Source organism: Lactuca serriola, chromosome 8 (genome assembly GCF_051521515.1).
Source record: "Lactuca serriola cultivar US96UC23 chromosome 8, Lser_US96UC23_V15, whole genome shotgun sequence".
Lineage (NCBI taxonomy): Eukaryota > Viridiplantae > Streptophyta > Magnoliopsida > Asterales > Asteraceae > Lactuca > Lactuca serriola.
The window spans coordinates 150,862,904-150,880,825 of NC_136415.1; the positions used below are offsets into that span (position 1 = coordinate 150,862,904).

Genomic DNA, 17,922 nt, shown 5'->3' on the forward strand with positions numbered 1-17,922 from the left:
ATGTTATTTTTAGTTTTAGATGTTATGTTTAACTTAGGATTTAATTAAATAGCATGTTTTATTCATTTTTTTTAAAATTATAACATAAATAAAAAACAAATTTGAAAATTTTTGAAAATAAATAAGTCAAAAAAAATTGAATAAATAAATCGAAAAAATATAAAAGAAATGATGACATGAACATTAGTGGGTGTTATACCATGTTATAACATGGTGATCATTTCTTCGATTAATGCCATAACCTTATTGGTGATGTGGCAACAAAATTATAACATATTGTCTTAATTCAATGTTAAAGGTTAGTTGGGGCAGTGTTTGCAACATGAAGGATAAAATAATGCCTTTTGTGAGTTGTGGAAAACAATGTTTTTCTTTTTTGCTTCAATAAAAAGTATAAAGGGATTGTGTCTTTTACATGTATTTTTTTGTTGTGGTGGATCTAAATCACCCATGATTAAAAAAGACTGTTATTTGGTTCTTACTGCTAGTAATCAACATAACTTCATCAAGAAATATCGTTTCTAGTCTCCCAACAAATACATAAGTACATAACCCTTTTCTTCATCTTATAGTGTTCATAATATTACATATAAGAGAGGGTTCATCTAATAGCCATTCAACCTACATTTACTTATTTATGGGCCATCTTAATTTGATGTGAATGATTAGATTATAATTCCACCAATAAGTTCATCTACTTGATGAAATTTTGTAGTTCCATTCGATGGAATTCTTCTTATTTTCCAACCAAAAACAACACAGATCGAATCACATAAAACTTGAATTCCAATTTCTTGATTCACATTATGCAGACATGCACGTAGAAAACAATCCCCACCTCTTCTGTCAAATAAAACAAGACCCACATTATTACTCACACCACGTCAAATTTGTACTTACAATTTCAATTTATTGACCTATCAACATCCATTTGATTTGGATTACGTCTGTTTTCAACTAGCATATTCTAACAACTTTAAAGATATAAAATTATGGACTCAAATGCGATAAATATACAATATGAACATTTTAATCATATAATGAGAAACATGGGTTAAATTTTGATTCGTAATCAATTAGATAGATAAGTTAATAAAATTTGGCTATAATATAAAAAAATTAAATGGTTTGTAAATTTGTATTAAAATGTTTGCAGTCGTATTATTTTATTATAAGAAAGCTTTATAATGGGACAATTCTAGCACCAAAAAAAATCGATTATTTTGCATATTGATTCATGTTTTGCAAAATTATTTTGAAAAAGAAAGAGCAAACGATAAGTTTTTTGTAGCGGATTATTTTATAAGAAATTTTATAAAGCAAAATGAATTTTGAAAGATATATTTTTCAAACTTGATTGTTATATTGTGGTATCATCTAAAAGATGATCATTTCTTATAATGGCTTTAGTGCTTTGCAATATCATCTAGCATTACTTTAAAAAGTAGAAATCACTCAAATAGGATGTTGAAATTTAGTCGACCATTTTCTTCCACCAACGTTTATTAACGAAATTTACTTACCCTTCTGGGCTTCAGACGGAGGAGCTCCGGCGAGATCTTGTACAAGTCCTCATCCACAGCCTTCGGTTTCACTTGCCCGCTCCATGCTCCGGTCGGTGTTGCTACACTCACAGGGCTCGGTGGTTCCTTCTTATCACTGTCGTACGCATTTTTCGCTTCCTTTGGGTACCTCTACGTAACAGAAACAACTCCAAATTCAGATCGATCACAGTTTTGATTCGAGATTTGAATGTCAAAAAACGATGTTAATTAAAATGGTTAAATTGTATTACAGTTACTCTCCGGCGAGGAGCGACGATAATGGCGGGAGTGACGATGTTATTCTCGTATAAATCACCGGCTACGTAGAGATCGCGATCTCCGGAGTAGCTACAACGGATCAAACCGGCTTGTCTGGCGGATTCAAAACATTGTGTGAATGGAAGATCGTCGTTGAAATCCCAACTACCGAAGGCAGGAATGTGATTTCTTGAGTAATGCTGTAAATTTAGTTGAAACAACTAATTAAGATTAAATTCGAGTAGAAAATTAACATTCGATCGTACAGAAATGAAGGAAACAGCAGCTTACATTCATGGAGAAGAATTTGAAAGCGAAGTGAGATGGGGATCTGTTGAAGAAGTACTGCTTCCTGTGTTGTAGGGTATTGATTTTATTCGGGAAAAGCAATGGCTATGGCGGACTGTCCACTGGGTTTAATGGTGAGGTAACTGGTATGTACAGTAATGGTGGCAGTGATAAGAGATAGGAGGAAGATCCGGTGGGGACATAAACGGAGTTGAGAGATGTAGGCTGTTTGTAAAAAGAAATGATATTTGGGTTTTTGACTAAAAAAGTCTCCCTTTCACATAAGACATATGCTTTTGTCCAATCGAAGAATCTCCAATGCAATCAACTTCTTTATACAAGTTTAAAGTTTCATGGACTTTTTTATATAAGTTTAAAGTTTGGTGGACTTTTTATATAAGTATATATTATTATACCTTAATTTTAATGCAGTATAATATAACATAATAATATTATTATTATTATTATTATTATATATTTTCCATTCGACATAAGGTATTATCTTGTTGTAATTTTATTCTATTATCTTTGTAACAATAGTATATATTTACTACAACTTTACTATATTTTCTATGTCTAACAAAATGTAGCATTTTATTATAATTTTACTCTATTCTATTTGTATGATAGAATATATTATCTTATAGTAATTTTGTTATATTCTTTCTATGTTGGAGATAGTTATAATCTTATTATATTTACAATTTCTAATATAAAATATTATTTTACTATATTTTTATTGTATTTTTTATCTGACTAAGAAAAAAAAACTAAGATATTATTGTATTCTAATGTTACTGTAATTTATGTGTGTGACAAATTGTATTATTTTAATTTAATCGTATGTTATTGTATTATATTAATTTAATCATCTGGTATCATATGACATGTGACTTCTCTAAAGATTAATGGCTAAACTCATATATTATTGTCTAAAATATTGAATGTGAATGATTCCAAGTTTGTTGTCTTTTTTACGTAACAATTATCATTATTTGTTAATTTTTGTTGTCTTTTTATATAAACAATAGCAGTTTTTTTTGTACATAACAATAACTTTATAGTTCTTTTTTTATAACTAAGACCAAAGTTTGATAACTTTACTCAATATTTCCTCGAAAAAACTATAATTAACTACTTTGCAAATTGCAAAATTTATTGTTATTTAGTTATAAATATGTGATCTGTGTCATTTAATGATAGAATACCTTTCGTTTTGTTCATTAGTGGTTATCCTATAATATTTTAGAAAACGAAACTTAAATAAATCTTGTAATTGGTGTCCCAATGAGTGCAATGAAAGCATATTGCTGAAACCCACACCGGCACAACGCGTCTTTCGAAAGGAGCTTTGGTTTATCGTCAAATAAGGAAATATCTTCCTGCCTAAAGGAACTCCTATTTTTAGCCATGTTCTTTTTTTCTATGCCTATAATTATTTTAAGTTTTCAAACTTTATTATTTTGTTGTGAGTTTTAATTTTGAAAAAGAAAACATATATGAATATCCCTAAGAGCATACCATATGGACCATTAACGGCGTTGAGGTGACTATGTGGTATCTTCATAACATCGTCGTAACACCATAAACACCACACCCCTCAAGATGTTATGAGATGTCTCGTTTGCGTTATGACATTTTGCAATGAAAGAATTAGTCAATCAAATAACTTTTCTTCCACATTCTCTCTTTCTTTCTCAACATCTTAATATGTTATAATATTTGAACATCATTTCCTATATGGTGTTAAAGGTGATGCTACGGTTGAGGTGATATGTAAATTGGTGTTATAACATCAACCCATACTCAATGCTCTAAACGAGTGAATTCAATTGGATCCCAAAGATAAATCGTTTGGTGTTTAATATTTTGATTTGAAAATAGAAAATTAATTACCAATTAAAATGGAAACTAGAATGATTGTATTTTTATCTTCATATTATTATGAGCATAACTGGAAAAATTAATTGGTAACTGATAGTTGTAAGTAGGAAACTAAAAGTTATAATTTTTATTTGTTATATATGTGTTTTATAAAACTAACTAAAACTTTTGAATTGTATAAAATTATATAAAAGGACAATTGTTAAAAAAATAATATATAAATATTTTAAAAGGATTGGAAATTGATTCAAAAAATTCAATAGTTTTTTTCCTTAAACCCTACATGAAATTAACATTAATTATTTTCTTATATATATATATATATATATATATATATATATATATATATATGAAAAAGTGAATATACCCTTAAGGGTATATAAGCTTAGGTACCCAAACTCACATACTATATCGTTTTGTATCATATATAGACATTGTAATTGTCCAATGTTCTTATAATTTAACTTCTAACTTGAATTACTTCAAAGATTTTTATAAATTTTATATTTATCTTCCTTTTACATAATTGTCATTTTCAACAATAATATATATAGCCTAGTAAGTGTTCGACAAAAAGATGTGATATAAGAGGAAGATAATAGTGAAAATTTAAAAATATTGAATATAAATCAAGTTAAGGATTGAAGTTTAACAATATCATAATCAATATATCAAATAAAACGACGTATTATTATGAGTTTGGGTACCTAAGTTTATATACCCTTAAGGGTATACTCACTTTTCCCATATATATATATATATATATATATATATATATATATATATATATATATATATATATATATATATATATATATATATATATATATATATATGTAAGAAATAATTAATGTATATTATATGTTAAAGATATAATGACTATTGAGTATTAATTAAATTTCAACATTCAATATCCATTAATTACATTCTTAAAATAACTAAAATGATTGGTCTATAATCAATCATACATGCACACAATAGATAGTAGAAACATTTGAACCTAACTCTATATATTCTTCCTAATAAATGAAAATAATTTTGTCAAATGTCACTCTCTAATTAACTTGGACACATGTCATTTTCTTGTATTTTTTAATAAATGTTTTTTCCATGTGTCATTTTCTCATTTTTAATATTTTCTTAATTAATAATTGTCAAAATTGAAAATAATTAATAAATTACATTATTACTACTCATATATTGTATTTAATATGTTTCCTTTACATTTAAATTTTAAATTTTGAATTTTAAATCTAAAATTTTAGTTTTAAATATTTTTTAAACCTTCATACACTACAAGATTAAACACCTATAGGGACGAGATCTATAGGGACGACATGTGTCGTCCCTATAGGCTCCCTATAGGGACGACCTGTCGTCACCGTAGAGTTGACCAAATTTTATTGACTCTTGAAGCTACGGGGACGACTTCTTGTCTCAACATGTTAAGCGGGAAAAGAAAGTGGGTTGGAGCGTTCTTGAAAAACCTGTATGGACGACTTCTTGTCCCCATACCTTTCTATGTCCAAAAAAAAATATATATTTTTTAATATATTCAGTTGGAAAATAAAAAAACGACGTCGTTTGTTTATGGTTATAGTGGCGATAGGTCGTCCCCATAGGTTATGATCTGAGAATCCGCTTGCCCTTGGTCATCTCCGGTCTCGGACTTCTCTGTAGCTAATCGATTAGTTTGTCTCAGGATCCGTCTCCCCCTTCACCACCGGTGTTTAACCTAATCCTTAACACCAATTCATTAACGCCTCCATCTCCATTTCTCGTTTGTTCAAGGCTATCAGAACTCAAGCAAATCTCCATTTTCGTTGTAGCTCATGCGCATCTCCATATTTCTATGTTTTTTGTTCCTTCGTCTCCATCCCTAACTCGTGATTTTCTATGATTTCATAGTTGCTCTCTCAGGATGCGATTTTCTCACATCGATTCGTAAATCTCCATCACCATTTCTCGTTCCCCAGCTTATCTTCTGTGATTCAAAGGTATTTTGTTTTCAGAATTGATAATATGTTACCCTTGCTAATCATGTACTTTAATTATTGAAATCTTTTGTTTTACTCAAATCTAGTTGAGAATTTCATACGTTTGCTTAAGAAAATCCATTATTTTCATCCAATTTTGGGATTTTAAGCTGCCTGATTACATTTTTAGGTGTACAGAGATGCATAAACCCAATCAAGAATCAGAAGCTTTTTTGTTGATGTGGCAACATGAGTTTTGATGATGTGGATTTGTATGCTACCAATGGTAATGGTGAGTTTTTCAGAAAAAAATATTTAGTGATATTTGTATCCATTTGTGCAGGAAGATCTTGAATTGATGAAGTATTATCATTGGGATTCAAAATGACACATTTAGCCTTTGCTTTTCTCCTTTTTCTCTTTCTTGATGCTTCATAACTTATAGTGTTAGCACCATTAGTGAATTTTGTGTACTCTTCTCCTTTTTGTGACCATTTTGTCCTTAACAATATCTAAGTAACTTCCTGCTTTTGAGACCATTTTGCCCTTAACAATATCTAAGTAACTTCCTGCTTTTGAGACCATTTTAGGGTGCTCTTCTCTTTTGTACACTGTACTCTTCATATTTTTATGGATATTCAAATTGTGATATTATAATTTTGTTCATTTTTTCATCAATTTCTGTATCTTCTTCTTCTTAGCTCTCATTCTAAACTTGCACCTCACTTTTGAATTTGATTCCCTTTTTTGTGATTTCTCAAATTAGTAGGCTGCATTGATTTCTATTGAGTCAAGTTTCAGATAGCATTGTCAGAAATTTTGGTCTTTTAATCTTATTTATAGTATTTATTTATGCATGTACACTCTCGTAATTAATTAAACTGGAAAGGCATGTAATTTTCCTTTTGTGTGTGATGGTTTTTGGTTCTGGGATTAGCACTTGAACGTTTGATTAGGTTCTGGCATACTTAAACCTTTTGTCTTTTTTAATTTTGTTATTTCTTGCAATTAACTCTTATGGATCCTCAACTTTTTGACTTTTTTTACCCTTTAGGTTTGGGCATATGAGGAAGGTGGAGAGTGTGGATTTGTTCAAGGGCTTTTTGGATTAATTTATAATCAAGCATTATTAAATTATTAATTAATTTTCTTCTCTTCATGAAGGATTTCCAGAAACAGAAGAAATCAGAATTGAGTGTGTTGCATGAGCTCTTATCTCTAACTCTGCAAAGGCTATAGGTTGCACGGTAGTCAATGTTGGCAGCCAGGATCTAGTTGAAGGAAGAGTAAGCTTTTTTTTCTTTTTTTCAAGTTACAACAACAATAATCACTTTAACTCGTAGTTGATGCTTTCAATTTAGGTTGTCTGACTTTTTCTTCCTCAATTTTGCAGCCTCATTTGGTACTTGGCCTAATTTCTCAAATCAAATTTGCAGCCTCATTTTGTACTTGGCCTAATTAGTTAGGTGGTTTTTCTTTTGTCTAATAAATACAAATCAAAAGTTAAGGATTTAATTTAACCAATCATGAAAAAACAATATGAGTTATCATAAACAAAATGATGGTTGCACCTGCAGATACAACTCCTGGCTGATCTCAACCTTAGAAATACACCTCAACTTCTGCAATTGCAGATACAATATGAGGTAATTCTTGATCCTTGTTTTTTATTTTTGGATTAATGAGAATCTTCAGCATGTGGTTATATGTATGGTGTTTTATTTATAGGAAGTTGAGGATCTCATAACATTATCACCTGAGAAAATCTTATTGAAATGGATGAACTTTTATCTTAAGAAAGCAAGCTACACAAAAACTATAACAAATTTCTCAGTAGATATAAAGGTAACCGCCACTACCGGATTTTTTCATTGAGGATCTTTTTGTAAGTAGATGGTTGTCTCTCTCTCACGTAGTTGAAATTACCTATTTGCCCTTTTTCACTTTTGATGGGAAAATTAGAGTGTGATTTATAACAGGTGAGCACCTACGCGTTGCTGGTTGAAGATGTACTTGAAGTTGTATCTGATACAGTTGTGGTGCATGAAGCTGCAGCCTCACGCATACAACGCCTAACTAAGGTAAATATATTACAATTTGTTCTGTTTAACAAACGGGATCTTACAGTCATGTTCTTTTATGTTCTGTCCTTTCCTGTTTAACAAAATGGGGTCTTACAGTTTGTCGAATTTGAATCATTTTATAGCAAACCATGGTGTTTTTCCATAATTTGAGATTTTTAAAATTTAAAATCTTAATGAATTCAGGGGTTTTGGGGTGGCCAGAGAGTGGGGTACTCAATGGAAGATCTTGATGATTACTCAGATTTCGAAGGGCAATCTAAATACTGAAAGGACAAGAGAAGAAGGTCTAGTGGTCAAACCCAGAAACCCAAGAAAAAAAGTAGCTTTAAGGGCATACCTATAGAGACGACATGTCGTCTCTATAGATGCATCAACCACAATGTCATGTTGTCGCTATATGGTAAGTGTTGACTATATATATGTACCTATGGAGACAAAAAGTTGTCTCTATAGCTTTACCTTTGGAGACGACATGTAGTTTTTATAGATGAATCTGTAGAGACGACTTGTCTTCTCTACAAATTCATCAAAAGGAGACCAAAAACTTATAGCAACGAACCAGAATAGAACGGCAGATCATCTCCAAAGGCTACCAATTGCGACGATTTTTTTAGCGACGACAATAAAGATCTATTGCGACGGGGCTATGGTGACGAGAGCTATAGGGACGACATGTCATCCCGGACACCTATAAGGACGACTTTTGGAACCTATATAGACGACAATTGTCGTCCCTATAGGTCCCGTTTCTTGTAGTGATATTTAATTTTTTATTTTATTCAACTCATATAACATACGGGTCTCACAAGTCACAACTAGTATATATATATATATATATATATATATATATATATATATATATATATATATATATATATATATATATATATATATATATATTGTTAGAACCATTTATCATTTTTTACAACTATTTCACATGGGCATAACAACTTTCTGCTCTCCATATCTTGTTTTGGAAATGCGTGTTTTATCATTACGAAAAGTAACAATGAAGATTGTCCTGAAACACAACACTTCATCATAATTTAATTAGCATTGTTAGCTTGAACAAATTAGCTTGTGGTAGAAATTAAAACTATAGATCTTAAGAAAAACAGCAGGGCCAAAGCTTAAATTTTATATTTTCGCGTCCAATATATATAAGAATTAGTGTGTAAAACTAGTTATAAAAAAAAATAAGAAAAAAAGGGAGGTCACTGCCCTTCTAGCCCTTAATATCCTCTGCCCTTGCATTGTTGTATACTTTTTGTATGTAAATAAGCACTAAAATAACCAGATAAAATATGTTTCAGAATTAAAAAGGGTGTATTCATATAATTAAATAAATATTACGTAGAGCACGTTATTTTGTTTTGTATGCTTAAATATAATCTAAATTGCTATAAAATCATTTATGATGAATGTGTATGATTTACAATAATCAAATAAAAAAAAGGTTTGAAGTGGGAACATAAGTAATTGAAGGACCAACTCGATGAATAATGTAAACTTAAGGTCAAAGTCAAAATCGTTTATAGTTCCAACGCTTTAACACGTGGTACAGATTACAGAAAATGTAAACCTTCCTAGTGATTTGAACACAAATTCTTTATTCCTTTGCTGGCAGAAAATATTAACCGTAAATGCAATAAAAGACAATAAAATATACTATAAAGTTATTGATTTATTGATTTATGGAATATCAATCAACTTATAAAAATATCTATAAACTTGATTATCCGTTGATTAGGAGTTATTACTATAGTCTATTATTAATTTGACTAATATGGTTTGTCATCGTTTTCTTTTCCTTGGAACGGCCGGAAGTTATTAAATTAAAAAAAAAAAATAGCAATAAACTAACATGAAATTATATATATATATATATATATATATATATATATATATATATATATATTTAAAAAAAAAAAAAAAAAAAAAAACTTAACAAGACATAAGGTATGCTCGGCACGCAGTGTTTGGTAGCTTTTAACTTCTTGCTTTTTAGAAAACACTAGTAAAAAAAAAATTGTTCGGCGACAGGAGCGTTTAGCTTTTTAAACTAAACAAAATGCTCAAAAATCAAAAGCTACATGGAGTAGTTTTCAACAAAAGGCTCCAAAATCAAAAGTTATCCGCTACCTGCTACCAGCTAATTTTGCCGAACACACTCATATATGCATGAAGCATCTAAAGGATTTGGTGCCATTAGACCCATTTTAGAGATGATGGGCGAAAATGGTGTGAGGTTTTCGAAGGTTCAAGCGTAGAGATGTACAATATTGGATTTTTCAAGAAACCAAATCGGTTTCAAAACCGGTTGGTTTGAATCAACAAAATCAAAACCAGATGGGATTCAAAAACCGGATTTGATGTGAAATAATTCGGACCTATAGAAACCGGATGAGATCAATTTGTATGAAATTTGAAAAACAAAAAATTTCTCATTTTATTAGAGTACATAGTTAAGCGTGAAAAAGAAAACATAACATTTCTAATCGAAAATAAGCACATCTGTTGTCATTTTTGGTAGTACTTTTGGTCGTTTATTAATCGACATCCTCATTTTAGTCATCATCACGGTTGTTGCGTAGTTCTTCTTTGTAAGCGAATTGAGGGTCGTGGGACAAAAGTCAATTGTGTATAAGCTTTGGGCCTTAAGGAGGTAAATATTGGATCTTGTGGAAAGAGATAATTATGGTTGAGAGATCTAACCATTGAATTGTGTTTTGAGCCGAAGGGTAAAAATGGATAAGTCATAGGCCGAGTTCTTGCATAAAATATGGATTTTTGTTCGAAAAGTTATTAGCCAAAGATATTTAGATAATATTGTAGAGCTCTTCAACATTTTTCTATATATATATATATATATATATATATATATATATATATATATATATATATATATATATATATATATTACATGGGGAGCTGAGGGTGGCCCAGCCCCAGGACTAAAGGCCAATAGACTCGGGCGGACTAGCGTTATGCTAAAGGCCAAGTAACGGACCAACTTTATGTCGAGGGAAAAAGTAACGGCCCAACTTTATGCTGAAGGCAAAAGGACGGATCAACTTTATGTTAAATGTCATTATGTGTATTATTGGTGAACCGGTAAATGGTCATGAGTCATATGTGTATGCGTTGTATATGTAATGTAGAATATGGTGCTCAATAAGCTTCATGTTTTTCCAGTTGATTATAAATGTTTTTCGGGTACTTCATTGATTCGTGAGAATGGCAAGATTCGACTGTACACACGCATATTCGCAACATTTTCTGTATAATATAACTATACTTTGATATATTTGAATAAATAAAAAAAATTCACACCGACCCATTATAGTATTAACATAATCTTCATTGTAAAATGTCTATATATTGGGCGTTAATGGCAGTAGAGAAATCAAGGAAATTATTTAGAATAACAAGATATGTGGTTCTTATTCTTTCCGATGTTTCTTATTTCTTAAGTATATTTCTTGAGTATAATTGTTTGTGTTTTTATGTTCTTGTTATTTTTTGGTTTATGTTCTCTATCTACAAAGTTCTTTTGTGATTAACTTTTTTATAGATAATTGTTTCTGGAAATTTTACAAGATCTTTATAAAACTGGTTAATAAAGATTTATTTATGAAAATCTACTTAGAAATGTGGTATTAGGCTGGAGGGTGTGGTGCCACCGAAACCGCATTCTCTTCATCGCCACATATGCGCCACGTCAGTTTTTACCATACAAATGTAGTTTCTTGCCACACCAAGGGAGTGGTGCCACACTAAGGGAGTGGTGCCACACTTTTATTTCTTTTTTTTTTTTTTTAACTATTTTAATTTAATAAACTTTTTTTTAATAAAACAACATATTTTTTCATTACTTGAAAATTAAAAAACCCATTACATTGAAAATTCAAAAAACATTACATTGCATTCCCAAAAAAAAAATTACATATGAAAAAAAAAAACACATTTTTGAGATTGGTGATTTTTTTTTAAATAAAATAGAGAGAAGAGTGTTTTTTGTTTGAAAAAAAAATAAAGTGTATGTAGTATTTTATAGTAAAAAAAACAAAAAAAACAAAAAACGGTATTATTTTGACTTGTTTCCTCCCAACCAATCATATTGCACGGTTATAGAGGGCCGCGGTGCGGCCAAAACCGCAAGAGACCGTAGTGAAGGGGCGGTGTTCGCGGCTGAGGTGGCATAAATCGCGGCCTCAAACCGCGGCCACACCCTGTAGGCTTAGAGTCTATTTGTTCTTCGAAGTCTATAGTTATCCCTTTACAAAGTTAATTGAAAGTGGTAAATGTTAGTAACAAAAGTAATAATAAATCAAGAGACACAAAAGTACTCCAAAAGGCACGTTAGTTATTACCAAAGTATTTGAGATTAAAATCAAAAGCCAGAAACATAGAAGTATAGAACTACAGAAGTTTAAAAGGCCCAAGAATCGATTACATTGGGCCAATTAAATGTTTAAAATGGATGTATTCGAAATCAGATGGATAGATAAGTTAACCGGGGGAAAACCCGACCCGGTTACCAATTCAAACTTATAAACCAAAACATAATTTTCTGAAACCATGCGATCCTTCAACCTGCACTCGCTATTCAATCATCGTCTTCTTCCTCCGAGAAATCAGCGGCTCTACCGGAAGATTTCAACGCCGGTTCTTCACCTTGCTCTTCTTCATCTTCATCATCATCATCTTCGTCTTCAATTGTTTGTGGTGCTACACCTCTATGGTCCTCTTCATCATCGTCTATTTCCTCCTCTTTTTCTAATTCCTCAGGCAAAATAACGTCTTCCGGCTCCGCATCATCTTCATCATAGGGTGATTCGATGTTATGTGGCGCAGGAGCTTTTTCTGATTCTTCAATGGTGGGAGATCCAAGTGTTGTTTCTTCCGAAAGTTTGGTGAACTCTTCTACCTGTGCAGCATCAACCTAGGTATTTCCATTACATAAAAATCAAATTGCGATATCATTAATTGATTTCACGTATTAGAATGATGTTCTTTTGACATTTGATCTACGTATCATAATAAAGGAGCATGCAATCAGGAATTGTTATACAATTTTTCACAAAAATCACCTGTGAATTATCGCATGAACAAATATTTGACTTAGAACGACGAACAACTATTGTATATAGTATTTTCCGGATCTAATTATGCTAACATAACGTTAAAATTCAATCATTTTTATCATGAGAGGAGGAAATTAACGAGATGTATATTATTTTAAACATATTTAATTGGTTATAATGTAAACAACTAACAGATACAAGAAGGAAGACATGTCTGCAACACTTAAGAGGGAGAAAAACCTGAGCAGCGGCCATGAAGCTACTGAGATGATGAATTAGTGAAGCACAAGTAGAGGGACTGAACAAGACTAGTACAGTTTGCAATGATAGTATTTGGTAGAGAATGATGACATATTAATAAGCAAAAAGGCATGGTATGGTGTGGGTGTAGGGTGGGTGGGTAGGAAGAAGCAAAGGAATAATTGGAAGGGGGAAACATGGGTAAACTGATAAAGATGCTCGATTGCAATTGTCTCAATTAGTATCTCTTAGACTGTGTTTGTTACATGGAACAAGATTGAATTCGATTGGACAAGACTGGACAAGCTTTCAGGAGTTATTTTCAATTACGAGAACGATAAGGGCATTCATGTCATTTGCACAAGCATCATATCAATTGAGAATCAAATGCACACCAAACAACAGTACACAACAATGGGGTTTAACTGTATTTTTTATTAACGGCTGGTTAGTGGTTAGCAGTGCAGTTAGTATCACCCAAGCTATAACATTTTTTTTTTGCATGATAAACGCAAGTCCTCACTAAAATTTTATTTTCTGACATTGAGCATGTTTGCAACTATAAAAAAAATAGAAAACGAACGAGGACATGAACACATTTTTTTATATTTTTTTCCGTTTAATTGTTAATTAAACGGAGTTTGATGATAGCAATAGCTTCACCTCCAAAACAAAATGGCAGTATTCTTTTGGAGATATAGTGGTTATGCTTTAGAGAACAAGATCTGCATTATGAAGACAAAGAATCAATTCCCTTCCACTTGTCAGTGTGTTATTGGCTTAGTTTTGCCTGAAGGTAGATGGTGTAATATGGGAGATGGGCCGTTTGGAGTATTATTGGAGGTTTAAGTTAAGATGCTTTGATGCTTGAAACCATTTGCGAAAGTTAAGATGCAAAAGGGTGTATGCGCTTGTTTTCAACTTTTAGGAGGGCATTTCATTTGCCTTCTTTATGGTATTCCATCAACTTCAACTTGTGGCCTTCTAGCAAGGGCAATATAGACATTTGTTCATGCTCCTTGAGCAAGTACTAGAGTGACATTAATTAGTCTAGAGATGAATGTTATATGGACTGAGAAATTGATGTATGTGTATTTATGTTTTTGCGATTAACCCTAGTTAATTTTCCTAGGCAATATATGTACTATATCATAGGCAATCCTGTCTGTCTACTATGGTGGTTTACCAAGAACAATCATCAATACGTCAACATGTTTGGTCCATATGGTTTCAATTTCTTATATGGTTGGTCATTAACCTAGGCAAAATGTCTATTTTACTTTTTTTGTTTTATTTTTATTTTTTATTTATGTTATTTATATTAATATTAAGTTATAAAACCCCTTCATACACACCCTCACCCCACCTCCACCCACCTATTCCCTTCTTTTGTTTCACTCCACCACCACCATACAACCCTAATTCCATTAGATTCATGTAATTTTTAAACCATCATACAAGAACTATTACATTTTTTGATATTATGAAGTTGTATCACAAGCTTAAAAAATACTATAAGATCAAAAGGGTGTGAATCGGAAATGCACATAGCTCTTACACCACTATCATGAAGATTAAGACTCGTACAATCCCCCGAATCCATCATAAGATTTGCATAATCAAAATCTAATGGAGCAATAAAGTATAAAACTTGCTTGAAATAAATAATAATGAATTTTGAACTACAATAAAAAAAAAAAAAAAAAAAAAAAAATTGAACCCGAAATCCCACATCTGACATCAAATCGGAACCTAAGGTGGAGCATTATGGATTAGTCTGGTGGTGCATCGATCTTGGGCTCCACTGATCTAGATTTTGTCATCGGTAGGTTGAGAGGCTAGGTTTTGTCACGAGTGGTTGAGGGGGAAGGGTATGGTAGTGGTGTGGTGATTATGTAAGGTTGAAGGGAAGCATCAAATGTTTGGTGGTGGCATGAGCACATGTAGAATAATTGTGGTGTCTCCCTTTTAGACTTATTTCAGGCATCGATGAGATTTAATTGGGCTTTTGTTGCTACGATTTGTGATTGGCTTCACTGGGTAAATCTTTAGGGTTTTGATGTGGTTCAATGGAAATTTGTGGATGAGGTCGTCTTAACCGCGTTCAATTTGGGTGACATGAAGATACAGTATTAAGTTGTTTTTTGGACCGGAAACTATTTTGACAAGTTGACTTCACTACACCTCGCCTCACGCATCTCTTTTATTTTCTTTAAAATTGCTGGAAAATGGGTTAAGAGCCAACAACCAATCGGTTGAAACCGGAGAACTGACACAGAAACCGAAAAAACCCACCAGTAGGTTTCAATATCTGAAAAATGAACTTTTCGATTTAGGTTCGGTTTTACCCCAAAAGTGACTCATGCTCAACCCTATGTTCTAAGAGTAATTAGATAAAATTGAACTAGATTGGTTGGTTCAAAATGTTTCTTATCACCTCTTAGATGTAATTGTTTTTAGACAAAATTGCAAAAATGGTCCCTGTGGTATGTATTTTTTGAGGGTTTTAGTCCAAACACCAACTTTTTTGGCTTCGTGGTCATTTTGAGCTAGTTTCATTGCGTTTTTAGTCCCTATGAATAATAAAATGACTGTAATACCCTTGGGTTATTTATTTTTAATTTTTCTTTCATTTCTTTTTAAATCTAATACTAATATATTTATTTTAATAATTAATAAATTAAGAAGAGGCCCACCCCTCTCTCTCTCTCTCTTTCTTTCTCTCTCTCTCTCTCTCTCTCTCTCTCATGTACGAAGCACCCTCCCAGTTCATCTTCTCCCACCTATTCTTCTTTACTGGTTTACCCTTAACTTTTTTTCTCTCCATCGCATTGGTCGTGTTCTTCCTATAATTAAATTAGTGGATCTTCTTCTCCATCCTCACCAAAGCATACTCCGATTCCAATTTAGGGTCCTCAATTTAATGGAGCTTCTTAGTAAGGATCTGTTTTCGATGAAGAAAGAAACGAACAGAAAGAAAAATCGGGAATCTCCGGTGAGGCTGAGAGATCACGAGAAAGGGAAGGCGTCGACCTCCGACGACCCTCGTGGGTTCAATCTCCGTCTGATCGGGAGGGAGAAGTACGAATGAAATCAATAAATGAGGTGGTCCGGTGGGGTTTAACAGATTGCGAAGAGGGAATATGTAGCACCTGGTTCCTGGTACGTAAATCTTATTTGAGTATTTCTCTTCTTTTAGCCTTGGACTCGGTGAGTCACAGGTCCGACTCGCCGAGTAGATGCGGGACCCGGGACACGTTTAAGTTGTCGACTCGGCGAGTGCATATCCTGGACTCGGCGAGTCACAGCTGTTGGATGAAACCCTAAGTTTCAGGGGTTTGCACCCTATTTAAACAACATATCCGCCCCAACCTCGCCCCCATTCACCCTCAGAGCCCTGTATCTCTCTCTAGCCTTGCTTCCTTGTGAAGTTTGAAGTGTTTTTGTGGTGTTCTTGAAGTTTTTGAGGAAAAAGAAGAGGGAATCAAGAAGAGGAGAAGGAGGCCAAGCATCCATGTGTCATTCCAACGTTTCCCCTAAGGTATAGCTCGTTTCCCCTCTATTTTTAAGCTTATTGTCCCTTATAGCTCCATTAAAGTCCTTTTTGAGCCATTTCCAAGATTGTGCATGCTTGAGGGTTTGTAATAAGTTGATTGGCCTCAAGATCTAGGCAAGATTGAGCTCCAGGAGCTCAGATCTGTTAGCTTTATGATCCCATGTTGCTTGTCCACCCTAGATCTACCCTTTTGAGGCATTTTGAGCCCTAAAATCCATATTGGTGAATATCTAGACGTAAAGTTGGAAACTTTACGTGTGATCCGTGTCCTAGAAGTCCAGATCTGTGAATGGCATGGACTGGAATCGAGCAAATCTGTGTATTTAGTGGGTGCATGGCAACGACTCGGCGAGTCGTTCATGTGACTCGACGAGTCTGTTCGCGAGTCTCCGAGTTTGTCCCCTTTTCGTAGTGTCGAGTGAGCAGTGAGTCACGGGGTGTGAATCAGTGAGTCGGAAGCTGAACTCATCTATAGAGGTACTCGGCGAGTCAATGCCCTGACTCGGCGAGTTCAAGGCAATCTCCTTAGATCAAGAACAGACTCGGCGAGTTGTTCATACAACTCGGCGAGTCGCAGCATAAGTGTTCTTCGGATGAAGATGGACTCGGCGAGTCTTAGCATAAGTGTTCGTCGGATGAAGATGAACTCGACGAGTTGTTCATACAACTCGGCGAGTAGGATGAAGGACTTGAATATCAGTTTAGAAGGTGAACTCGTCGAGTCGTCGCCTAACTCGACGAGTAGGAACGGGATTCAGGGCAATCGTTTAGGTAGGGACTCGGCGAGTTGGAAAGCCAACTCGGCGAGTCGGGTCAACTGAAAGTTGACTCTGACTTTGTTTGATGACATGATCAGGGGTAAAATGGTCATTTTACCCAAAGGACAGTTAGCAGTGTTTGATTGAGTATGTTGTGGGAATTGCAGCCGGAGGATTTCCGGAGCAGCAGCAGCAGCAGTAGACAGTCAGTTCCCGATCAGATCAGCAACTACTTCGAGGTGAGTTA

At 33.2% G+C, this 17,922-nt stretch overlaps 2 protein-coding genes and 1 long non-coding RNA gene across 4 annotated transcripts; 1 reads left to right on the plus strand and 2 right to left on the minus strand.

The window, feature by feature from the left end:
- Positions 1-501: 501 nt before the first annotated feature.
- LOC145071449 (pathogenic type III effector avirulence factor Avr AvrRpt-cleavage: cleavage site protein) lies at positions 502-2,232 on the minus strand. 2 transcript variants are annotated; one of them, XM_079018332.1, is made up of 4 exons: positions 2,094-2,232; positions 1,796-2,002; positions 1,524-1,694; positions 502-840 (listed from the first exon to the last, which is right to left on the minus strand). In XM_079018332.1, exons 1-4 carry the CDS (start codon positions 2,097-2,099, stop codon positions 805-807), a joined length of 420 nt encoding a protein of 139 aa, XP_078874458.1. In that variant the 5' UTR covers positions 2,100-2,232; the 3' UTR covers positions 502-804. The 2 variants fall into 2 exon arrangements, with proteins under 2 accessions (XP_078874458.1, XP_078874457.1); XM_079018331.1 differs by having other exon boundaries at positions 502-843.
- LOC145071451 (uncharacterized) lies at positions 1,551-2,431 on the plus strand. The gene is made up of 2 exons (XR_013690478.1): positions 1,551-1,688; positions 1,798-2,431. It is a non-coding gene; the product is annotated as an uncharacterized LOC145071451 (long non-coding RNA).
- Positions 2,432-12,400: 9,969 nt separating this feature from the next.
- Positions 12,401-13,509, minus strand: LOC145069798 (uncharacterized). The gene is made up of 2 exons (XM_079016747.1): positions 13,362-13,509; positions 12,401-12,979 (listed from the first exon to the last, which is right to left on the minus strand). The coding sequence occupies exons 1-2, from the start codon at positions 13,374-13,376 to the stop codon at positions 12,644-12,646; spliced, it is 351 nt and encodes a 116-aa protein (XP_078872873.1). The 5' UTR covers positions 13,377-13,509; the 3' UTR covers positions 12,401-12,643.
- Between the last annotated feature and the right edge of the window lie 4,413 nt (positions 13,510-17,922).